This window comes from Hyperolius riggenbachi, chromosome 12 (assembly GCF_040937935.1).
Source record: "Hyperolius riggenbachi isolate aHypRig1 chromosome 12, aHypRig1.pri, whole genome shotgun sequence".
NCBI classification, from domain to species: Eukaryota; Metazoa; Chordata; class Amphibia; order Anura; family Hyperoliidae; genus Hyperolius; species Hyperolius riggenbachi.
The window spans coordinates 121,408,059-121,420,461 of NC_090657.1; the positions used below are offsets into that span (position 1 = coordinate 121,408,059).

At 43.9% G+C, this 12,403-nt stretch overlaps 1 protein-coding gene across 1 annotated transcript in view; it reads left to right on the forward strand.

Annotated features, from left to right (window-relative positions):
• The window catches only part of NAT9 (N-acetyltransferase 9), a 404,101-nt gene that overhangs the window by 162,995 nt on the left and 228,703 nt on the right, over positions 1 to 12,403 (forward strand). The window contains exon 4 of the mRNA XM_068264519.1: positions 2,033 to 2,170. Within this exon, the coding sequence (XP_068120620.1) occupies positions 2,033 to 2,170 (138 nt within the window). The remainder of the gene's footprint in view (positions 1 to 2,032; positions 2,171 to 12,403) is intronic.

Below are 12,403 nucleotides of genomic sequence, written 5' to 3' on the forward strand. Positions count from 1 at the left end.
TACTGGGCACTATACTAGCTATAATGGGCACTAGAGTAGCTATACTGTGCTCTTTACTAGCTATACTGGGGCACTACCTACCCATACTGGGCACTATACTAGCTTTACTGGGCACTGCCTACACATACTGGGCACTATAATGGGCACTATAGTAGCTATACTGTGCACTTTACTAGCTATACTGGGGCACTACCTACCCATACTGGGCACTATACTAGCTATACTGGGCACTGCCTACCCATACTGGGCACTATACTAGCTATACTGGACACTACCTACCTATACTGGGCACTATACTAGCTTTACTGTGCACTTTACTAGCTATACTGAGGCACTACCTACCCATACTGGGCACTATAGTAGCTATACTGGGACACACTGGGGGTATCACGTGGCCTGCACCAATCCAGCATTTCCTACCCCCGGCTTATATGGGGGTCAATCATTTTTCCTGTTTTTTTAGGTAAAAGTTGGGGGTCGGCTTATATGCGAGTATATACGGTAATCCATAAGACCACATTTCCCCCCTTGTCGCTGGGTTTCTCAATAACATCTTTTCTTTCTTTTAGCTCTCTCAGAGCAAGTTTCTCTTGACTAGTCAAATTATCAACTGTTATATGGTCAAAGTTCATGCTTTTTAAATCTCAACTGGCAGCCTAAAAAAACATACAGATACATTTATTTGAATTCAAAGAGGACAAATGCTTAGACTTTTTCCTCAAACCTGTAGTTTGCATATCAACAGAGTCTATTTCATCAGCTGACAACTGTAATTGGGTCTCTTCCAAAGATTCATTGGGCTCAATTCTGGTAGCTATGTGAGGTAAATCAAATTCCATGAGGTAATTATCTACTAAAGCTACCAGAATTGAGCCCTTTATCTCTGTTACCTTCATCCCACATGGATTCTAAATCAATAAGGGCTTTTCTATCCTCCAGACTCAAAAAGCCATCATACATCTCAAGCTCTTCTATAGGTAGCATAGATGTAGTAGTTTCACCTTCATGCATCACTCTCAAGAGTACCTTCCTCAAAAACAAGAGAATGTCTGTATACACTGTAAACTCATCACCACCTACACAAGTGGCAAATGTAAGGCCTTTTTTGAGAAGTGACATGTCTGTCTTCCAATTTGAAGTCTGTCAAATTATATCCCGATTTACCACTTGGGGCTCTTTCCATTTCCTTGGCATTCTTCTCTGTCTTTCCATTGCTTTGTGTGCTTTTCCCATTCACTTTGTTGGGACTGTTTATTTCCTCTTATCCTATTTCTTCTATCTTGTCCTCACTTCCTAAAAAAAAAGAGACCGATTTTTTCCCAACCCCTATAGAAACCTATCATCCTGTTGCAGAACTTCCGGTCCATGTGGCGGTGATTGACAGCGCCGCTCACGCAGGCGCAGTACAGGCCAACCTGGAGGTCGGTCTGACATCATCGCCTGGGACTGGAAGGGAGCTACGGCGAACGGCTGCCTGCAGAGCTGCGGCGTGGGACATGCTGGGAGCTTGGGGCTGGAGGAAACCCTAGGTAAGTAGCACTTATTTTACTTAAAACAGCCTGATAACGCCTTTAAGGTTCATCCAGTGGCTGGATGGTGTAATGGTTAAGGACTCTGCCTCTGACACAGGAGACCAGGGTTCGAATCTCGGCTCTGTCTGTTCAGTAAGCCAGCACCTATTCAGTAGGAGACCTTTGGCAAGTCTCCCTAACACTGCTACTGCCTATTGAGCACGCCCTAGTGGCTGCTGCTCTGGCGCTTTGAGTCCGCCAGGAGAAAAGCGCAATATAAATGTTATTTGTCTTGTCTTGTCTTGTCTTGTTCAGTGAGTCTTGAGAAAAGGATGAACTTAATAAGGATGTGTGGGTATTTTTCTACCTAGATTTTAGATAGTAGGGTTAGTTGCAGTATTTTTATCATCCTGTGTGATTAGCTTTCCATATTGAACTTTAAAGCCTTCTCCACAATAAGAACATTAAATGTTTTTAATGATTATGGATATGAAATAAAAGATCTTCACTTTATAATTCAGAGTGCACTTTCATCATACTGGATGCCGTGAAATGGAATCAAGGATACCCAGAGGAGCAGTGCATGGTGGGAGATGTAAATTTATTCATTGTTGATCCTGAAAACACATCATTAGCAGAGATTGAAATTATGATTGCAGGTGGGTCTTCAACATATTTCATTTTCTTTTCAAACATTATAAAAAATGATCCATTTCACTTGTTTTTTTTTTTCCTTTTTTGCAGCATTAACACTGCTAGATTGCTAAATTTATAAAACTGCAAATTACCTTGTGTCGCTTCACAAGAATAGTTTTAAAAATTACCAAAACCAAGGATTAGCAAACCTGGAAATTTTTATTTTTGGTAATTCTCCAGGACAGGTACACTTCCAGACTTGACTCCTCCCAGGAAACATCCAATAGGCCTCTCTTTAAATGTAATTAACCGACAGGTGTCCGGCAGTATGTATCCAAGTAGTCTAGCCAAAAAACAGGTCTAACTACCTAACACCATATATATGTCATTTATACACATATAACAGTTTATATATGTTCATGCATATACACACACACACACACACACGAGACGTGGAACGGAAATCGTCCATGATTCCAAACATTTTTTACAAATAAATAACTGCATGGCAAAGAAATGAACAGCGCTACTTAACCCATTCGCGTTCCGTCGTTTTCACTTGAGAAATGTTCACCTCCCATTCATTAGCCTATAACTTTATCACTACTTATCACAATAAACTGATCTATATCTTGTTTTTTCCGCCACCAATTAGGCTTTCTTTGGGGGGTACATTTTGCTAAGAGCCACTTTACTGTAAATGCATTTTAACAGGAAGAATAAGAAAAAAACGGAAAAAAATCATTATTTCTCAGTTTTCAGCCATTATAGTTTTAAAATAATACATGCCTCCATAATTAAAACTCACGTATTGTATTTGCCCACATGTCCCGGTTATTACACCGTTAAAATTAAAGAACCCAAAGATTACTGGACCACAGACTCAGGTTCCAATTCAAGTCCAGACGAGGGTAGCCCAAAGAGAAAACCAAAGCCCAAACCCAGTCCTAAGCCTATTATTAAAACCCCACAATGTGCTGGGGCCCCTTTAGACACAGAATCCGCAGGGGAGGACGGCGACGAACCCGCCCCCAAACGAGTGAGGACAAGGAGAGTGTCATGGGGGAGGGGGACATATGGGAGGGGCTATCGGAGGAGGAGGTAGATAATCAGTTTTGCATCAATACTGAAAGTGAGCTACAAGTCATTAATTTAGCAGGCATCGAATTACCTGAGGGGTGCATAACCGTCTTACAAAAAGGCCTGAACTTTTCAATTACAACCAATTTTGATTTTTTTAAGTTTGAAGTGGACTGGTATAAGACCATACGCAAGTTGAATATCACGGCATGGCGGCTAAAAGAATCTACACAAGAACCTGTGGAGACAAAAGTGAATAGATTCACCACCATTAGCAACTTGGGATATATGGCACCCAGTTTGAACACGACCACAGATATGGAGGCCCTGATGAACTTACAAGCTTTATTGGAAGAGAGTGAGGCTGGGTTGGGTCGAGAGACTGTTCCCGAGAGGGCAAAAGAGGATTTTCGTCCATGCAAATCTGTGAGGGACTTTGCTACCACACCAGGATCAGTAGTGGATATTTTCAACCGTAGAGTTCTAACAGACATACAGGCATTGATATACCCGAAAGATACCCCCAATATTACAGAAGTAGAGAAAAGGGCCTTAGAGTGGCTTAAAAACAATGATCAGATTGTCCTGAAAAAGGCAGATAAAGGGGGGAATCTTGTCATCATGTCAACTGATTACTATCTACAGGAAGCATTGAGACAATTAGAGGGCCCAGATGGCTTCTATACAAGGCTAAAACGAGACCCTACCCACCATTATAGTGCAGCGTTACAATCCTTGCTTAGAAGAGGTGTTGAGAGTGGATTCATCAGTAAAAAGATGGGGGAGGGTCTGTTACCAGAGTATCCCACTAAACCGGTTTGGTATTTTCTCCCCAAGGTTCATAAGGACCCGACCTGTCCACCGGGCCGCCCGATTGTGTCAGCCAGGGGGTCGTTGACAGAACCGTTGTCCAAATATTTGGACTTCAAACTTAGACCGTTCCTCTCACATGTCACCACCCACCTGGCTGACACCTTGGACGTCCTGAACAGATTGGGGGACATGGGCCTTGGGGGGCATGCCAGACTGGCGTCCATTGACGTGGTCAATCTTTATACCAGAATTCCACAGGATCTGGGTACCAGGGTCGTTGGTGAATTTTTAGAAGAAAGAGGCAAGGACCCAATTTGGGTTAAGTACATATGTGAATGTCTATTTTTTGTTATTTCACACAATGCCTTTTTATTCAACGATACCTGGTATCAGCAGAACTCAGGAGTAGCCATGGGGACCCCAGTAGCACCCACCTTTTCTAATCTATTCTTATGGGGGTGGGAGAGGAAAACGATTCTGACGGACAACAATCCTTTTAGAGCATTTATAGGATGTTGGTACCGTTATGTTGACGATGTCCTGCTGGTCTGGAACGGTAGTGATTCTATGTTCTATGAATTTTTGGGGTTCCTCAATCAGAATGAATACAATATGCAATTTACGGGAGTACTGGGTGGCGATAAATTCATTGAGGGTGGCCAAATTTTATCAAAAGGCCATAGAAAATCCACTGCAACCAATGCTTTGCTCTCTAATAATAGTTACCATCCGGCCCATACAATCAGGGCAATCCCCTACGGCCAATACGTAAGACTTAAGAGAAACAACTCCAGGCGGGAGGATTTTCTCCAACAAAGTCGTGAATTGACTATACGCATGGCCAATAGGGGATATAATATGCTTGACCTCAACAGGGCCTTCCGTCGTGCGGACAGTTTAGAGAGAACTAATTTGTTAAAACGGAAAAATCAAAAAAAGGTTCAAAACGAACAAAAAAGCAATCAACCCCTCACATGTGTTTTTGATTTCACCCCCATGGCAGATCAAATTAAAGCCACTATTTTAAGACATTGGCATATTGTGCAGGGCGACTCCCTGCTAGGGCCTTTTGCACAAACTAAACCATTAATCTCATTTCGGCGTGCTAAAACGATTGGTGACACGGTGACCAGAAGTGAATTTAGGAGAGTTAAGCCTTCAAATTGGTTGCAGAGATTTACTCCCAATGGAAATCACAGGTGTGGTAACTGCAATCATTGTCACCAATTTAAATCAGGCCGCAGTATACAATTGGGGGGTGTATCACTTAACATCAGAGATTTTTTACATTGTAGGTCCAATCATGTGGTATACTGTATAGTATGCAGGTGCGGTTCCTTTTATATAGGACAAACCACTAGAGCTCTGTGCACCCGATTCCAGGAACACATCAACTCCATAAAAACTGGAGTAGGTGCGGGGCGACTTATTAACCTCCTCGGCGTTCTATTGAGATCGCCAGGGAGGCTGCGGGAGGGTTTTTTTTTAATTAAAAAAAAACTATTTCATGCAGCCAACTGAAAGTTGGCTGCATGGAAGCCCACTAGAGGGCGCTCCGGAGGCGTTCTTCCGATCGCCTCCGGCGCCCATAATAAACAAGGAAGGCCGCAATGAGCGGCCTTTCTTGTTTTGCTTAGATCGTCGCCATGGCGACGAGCGGAGTGACGTCATGGACGTCAGCCGACGTCCTGACGTCAGCCGCCTCCGATCCAGCCCTTAGCGCTGGCCGGAACTTTTTGTTCCGGCTGCGCAGGGCTCAGGCGGCTAGGGGGGCCCTCTTTTGCCGCTGCTCGCGGCGAATCGCCGCAGAGCGGCGGCGATCAGGCAGCACACGCGGCTGGCAAAGTGCCGGCTGCGTGTGCTGCACTTTATTTGATAAAAATCGGCCCAGCAGGGCCTGAGCGGCAGCCTCCGGCGGTGATGGACGAGCTGAGCTCGTCCATACCGCTCAGGAGGTTAAACATGTAAGGGAGGTACATAATGGAAACGCAAGATGTTTACAGTTTTGCGGAATTTTGACGGTTCCACCGCCACGTAGAGGAGGTAATCGAGAGGTGATTTTGTTGCAAGAGGAGGCTAGAATCATCTCTCTGACAAAAGCCTGTGGCCCATTGGTCTTGAATGATAGGAATGAGCTCCATTGTTATCTATGTCCATACTGAGGTTCCCTCACTATTCCCTGATATGCCCCAGGCTATACGAATTTGAGTATCGGTATTTTGTACTGTTGACTTGTGTAATCCACTTTCTAGTTGAATGGGTCTATTTGGTAGTATTATCAGAAGCCATGAAGTAAAGCTTTTTCATCATGTTTTTAATATATGTCATTTTATGGGAGTGAATTCGCATTGTTTACATTTAGGTGGAGGGCGTGCTTATTCTACGGCAGGCATGGCCAATGATCAATCAGAGTCCTGGGATCTATGATGCGGGGAGACTCGCTGCTCACCATAGGTTAGAGCGTCCCATGTGACTCAATGTGGTAGGCTGACGCCGCCCATAGCGGAAGTTTTTCCGCGTTGCATGCGCTCCACGCTATTTCAATGCCTTTCACTCCGTTGACGTCATACGGACTGCGACCCGACCCCGCTCCAAGGTGATTGGACCACATAGCTTCCTATGACACAAAGCCTTCCAGGCAGGTCACGGCGAAGAACAGCGATTGGCTGTAAGCCGGAGGACCAGCTGATGGACAGGTAAGGAGGAAGTCTTTAGGCCCTATGATCCAATGATAGGCTTAGCCTGCACGGAGGAAGGGGAAGGGTTTAGCAGCTCATATGCTAGTATTTAAGAAGCGTTTTTAATGTCATTTGTTATACACTCTGCCTCTGAAGAAGCTGGTTTAAACCAGCGAAACAGCTGTCAGGCTCTTTCCACCCCCACTGCTGTGTACCTGCTATTTCCCCCACCGGAATAAAGGAATTTTAAGAAGCGGTGCCCCTTCTTTTTGTCTTCAACTCTGCTGGATACAACTTACTTGTGGATGTGCACGCTCCTTGGTCCTGGGTCCGGTGTGTCTGCCCTGCTGCATTTTGGTGCCAGGTACTGTGTTTTCTCCTCTTCAATATCCCTATCACAATGTATGGCGACAATATTTTATTTGGAAATAAAGGTGCATTTTTTCCATTTTTTGCATCTATCACTATTTACAAGTTTAAAATAAAAAAAAAAAATAGGAATATTTCATCTTTACATTGATATTTAAAAAGTTTAGACCCTCAGGTAAATATTTACATGGTTTTTTTTTATTGTAATGCTTTTTTTTTAATATTAACCACTTAACCTCTGCCACGCTTATCTACGCCCCTTTAAACTTCACCTCAGTCACAGGGGTGTAGATAGGCAACTCCTGTTTATTTTGCTGCTGTTCGCGATCGCATGCGCGTTCGCGTACACGCGGATGTGCATACGCGTCGGGCACCCGCTGGTCCGTGATTGGCTGATGTGAACATGTGTTCACAAAGCCAATGACGGTGCTCATTCATGCAGAATGTGTGTAAACATTGCATCAGTCTCTATGCTGTTACAGTTACTGAGATCACTCGTGAGAGGATCTCAGATAACTAACACAGCATTAGTGACTGATCAGCATCAGTGAGGTTTTTTTTAAATAAATTATACCCCCATTAACCCTTGCCTCCCTTAAATGTGAACATTGCTGTGGTTTTTAGGTGAAAAACCCTGTGGTAGAGAAGTGGTTAAACATTTTATTTGGGTAGTTTTGGGAGGGTGGGATGTAAACAATAGGTTTATAATATAAATGTGTGTTGATTTTTATTTTTTTTTTACTTTTAGTTGTAGTATTACTTTTTGGCCACAAGATGGCGGCCATGAGTTTGTTTACATGACGTCACTCTAAGCGTAACATAGGCTTAGAGAGACGCATGGGGGAGGTAACAGCCAGAAAAGGCGCAGCTTCCGAGAGAAGCTGTCACTTTTTCAGCGGGGGAGAGGAATCAGTGATCGGGCACCATAGCCCAATTCACTGCCTGGCTAACGAACCGCGCGCGATCGGCCGCGGGAGCACACATGGTTCCTGGACGTAGTTTCTACGTCCAGGAACTGAAATAGGTTAAGAACAGATAAGTGCCTACCTGCGAGAGAGTGCAAGCCCCACTTGTGGGATAAAATACACACCCAGCATACACATAACCTGTCTACCACTGGAGGATGTTGGTTTCCTGTAACAGCTTGCATGCAACTTGTTAAGTACTCGTCCCTCCCACTGCGGAGAAGTCATCCTCATATGGGAGGGGACCTAACACTAACTAAATCCTAACCTATGCATATGCATAGCCTGGGTGCGCTTCCAAGTAAAATTGAAAATTGCGCAAAAGGTGGATCAGCGCATCACTTTCATATATTTTAGATTCATTACACTCAGCTGAAGTAGTTCAAGCCTTTTATTGTTTTAAAGGGGAACTGAAGAGAGAGGTATATGGAGGCTGTCATGTTTATTTCCTTTTAGACAACACCAGTTGCCTGGCAGCCCTGCTGATCCTCTGCCTCTAATACTATTAGCCATAGCCCCTGAACAAGCATGTAGCAGATCAGGTGTTTCAGTGGTTCAGACTTATAAGTCTGATCTGACAAGACTAGCTGCATGCTTGTTTCTGGTTTTCATCAGATACTACTGCAGAGAAATAGACCAGCAGGGCTGCCAGGCAACTGGTATTGATTAAAAGGAAATAAACATGACAGCCTCAATATACCTCTCTCTTCAGTTCCCCTTTAATATTGATGATTTTGGCATACAGCTCATGAAAACCCAAAATTCCTATCTCAAAAAATTAGCATATTTCATCCGACCAATAAAAGAAAAGTGTTTTTAAAACAAAGTCAACCTTCAAATAATTATGTTCAGTTATGCACTCAATACTTGGTTGGGAATCCTTTTGCAGAAATGACTGCTTCAATGCGGCGTGGCATGGAGGCAATCTGCCTGTGGCACTGCTCAGGTGTTATGGAGGCCCAGGATGCTTTGATAGCGGCCTTAAGCTCATCCAGAGTGTTGGGTCTTGCGTCTCTCAACTTTCTCTTCACAATATCCCACAGATTATCTATGGGGTTCAGGTCAGGAGAGTTGGCAGACCAATGGAGCACAGTAATACCATGGTCAGTAAACCATTTACCAGTGGTTTTGGCACTGTGAGCAGGTGCCAAGTCGTGCTGAAAAATTAAATCTTCATCTCCATAAAGCTTTTCAGCAGATGGAAGCATGAAGTGCTCCAAAATCTCCTGATAGCTAGCTGCATTGACCCTGCCCTTGATAAAACTCAGTGGACCAACACCAGCAGCTGACATGGCACCCCAGACTAGGGCTGCACGATTTTAGGAAAAAATTGAAATTGCGATTTTTTTTTTTTTTCTCAAATTGCGATTTCGATTTTTTTCACGATTTTCTTCAGATCGAGCTTTAGCACTAAATTCACAATGCCCCCAGTATAGTTTAGCCAGGTAAGCGCCTCCAGTATAGTTGCCCCAGTATAAGATCCTGCTATAAATAAAGAGCATTTTGATGACAATTGAGGCAGACTGTGTACGAGAGAACTTGTTAATCTGGCCACACAGCTTCCAGCAGGATAATAGTTAAAGTGCAGAGTATCATAAATAACAGTGAGAGAAGGCTGAGGAATGTGAGAAGGGCAATGAGGGGTAGGAGTGGGTGATCTATTACCTGCAGACCATCGCCCGCAGCATCGAGACAGAACACCAGCGCTGCGGCATTAAGGAAGTGTAGGGAGAGGGACAGATAACCATCACTGCTTCTATAAGCAAGTGTGCAGAGAGCGAGACATCTGTGTACGAAGCACAGAAGTGGGGCTCAGTGGTGCCAGGACAGGAAAGAGTTCAGAGCCCCTCCTTCTAATAGTCTAACCTTACAGCGCTGCTTTTCCCCCTGGCTAGCTCTCGTCACTTTCAGCAGCAGCTGCTGTTAACACGCTGGCTCTGCCTCTTTCCCTCCCGGCAGTTCCTGGAGCCAGCTGATGAAAATATAATCCTGCATCACTGTGCTCCCCATGTTGTTGGAAGGGGGAGGCGTGGCAGAAGCTAGGACTAGCAGTGAATATTTATGAGTGTTAATGAGCCGGGCAGCGAGGGGCGAGTCCAGTCCAGAGTAGCACACAGCACCACCAATCACTTTGTACCACCCTCTGTACAGCTCCGCCTACCTCCTCCGTCATACCATCTCTATCTAGCTATTGGTGGAGCTGTGTGCTGCTCTGGACTGGACTCACCCTCCCCCTGCTGCCCGGCTCATTAACAATCATAAATATTCACTGCTAGTCGCAGCTTCTGCCAATCAGTGGCTCCCAAAACCGAAGCTACTGACGATCCTGAAATCGGCTGCACGTGAATCGCGGTTTCGGTTTAACCACTTCACCACTGAGGGGTTTTACCCCCTGAGCACCAGAGCAATTTTCACCTTTCAGCGCTCCTTCCATTCATTCGTCTATAACTTTATCATTACTTATCGCAATGAAATGAACTATATCTTGTTTTTTCCTCCACCAATTAGGCTTTCTTTAGGTGGGACATTATGCCAAGAATTATTTTTTTCTAAATGTGTTTTAATGGGAAAATAGGAAAAATGTGGGGGAAAAAAAATTATTTTTCAGTTTTCGGCCATTATAGTTTTTAAATAATGCATGCTACTGTAATTAAAACCCATGAAATTTATGTGCCCTTTTGTCCCGGTTATAAAACCGTTTAAATTATGTCCCTATCACAATGTTTGGCGCCAATATTTCATTTGGAAATAAAGGTGCATTTTTTTCAGTTTTGCGTCCATCCCTAATTACAAGCCCATAGTTTATAAAGTAACAGTGTTATACCCTCTTGACTTAAATATTTAAAAAGTTCAGTCCCTAAGGTAACTAATTATGTATTTTTTTTAATTGTAAATTTTTGAATTTTTTTTTAATTACAAAAAAAAAAAAAATGGGGAGTGTGGGAGGTAATGAGTTAATTTTTTGTGTAAAAGTCATTTATTTGTATGTGAAAAATGTGTAGGGTGTAGTTTACTATTTGGCCACAAGATGGCCACAGTAACTTTTTGCTTTATTGCGACCTCCAAGCCTCCTTCCGGAAGCTTGGAGGAAGAATAAGGAGGCTGGACACGTGAGTTTCTTCTCACAATGATCGTGCTGCCCATAGGAGAGCAGCGGGTCATTGTGGGGCTTAGATCAACGAACGGGAATGGATTTTCCCGTTCATTGATCTCCGGGCGAGCGGGCGGCGGCGTGTTTACTAGCGGCGGGCGGCGTGTTTACGAGCGGGAGCGCGGACAGCGTCGGGAACGTGGAAAGTACGTATTTCTCTGTCCCTGGTTGTCAAAGGATGGAAAAAGGGGCGGAGAAATACGTACGCGCGGGGGTAAAGTGGTTAAAACCGCAAAACCTTGCAGCCCTACCCCAGACCATCACTGACTGTGGGTACTTGACATTGGACTTCAGGCATTTTGGCATTTCCCTCTCCCCAGTCTTCCTCCAGACTCTGGCACCTTGATTTCCGAATGACATGCAAAAGTTGCTTTCATCCGAAAAAAGTACTTTGGACCACTGAGCAACAGTCCAGTGCTGCTTCTCTGTGGCACAGGTCAGGGGCTTCTGCCGCTGTTTCTGGTTCAAAAGTGGCTTGACCTGGGGAATGCGGCACCTGTAGCCCATTTCCTGCACACGCCTGTACACAGTGGCTCTGGATGTTTCTACTCTAGACTCAGTCCACTGCTTCAGCAGGTCCCCAAGGTCTGGATCGGTCCTTCTCCACAATTTTCCTCGGTCACCTTTTGTCGTTGTGCAGCGGTTTCTGCCACACTTTTTCCCTCCCACAGACTTCCCACTGAGGTGCCTTGATACAACACTCTGGGAACAGCCTATTCGTTCAGAAATTTGTTTCTGTGTCTTACCCTCTTGCTTGAGGGTGTCAATGATGGCCTTCTGGACAGCAGTCAGGTCGGCAGTCCTACCCATGATTGCGGTTTTGAGTAATAACCAGGCTGGGAGTTTTTAAAAGCCTCAGGAATTTTTTGCAGGTGTTTAGAATTAATTTGTTGATTCAGATGATTAGGTTAATAGCTCGTTCAGAGAACCTTTTCATGATATGCTAATTTCTTTGAGATAGGAATTTGGGGTTTTCATGAGCTGTATGCCAAAATCATCAATATTAAAACAATAAAAGTCTTGAACTACTTCAGTTGTGTGTAATGAATCTAAAATATATGAAAGTCTAATGTTTATCAGTACATTACAGACAATAATGAATTTTATCACAATATGCTATTTTTTTTAGAAGGACCTGTGTGTGTGTGTGTGTGTGTGTGTGTGTGTGTATATGTATATATATATATATATATATATATA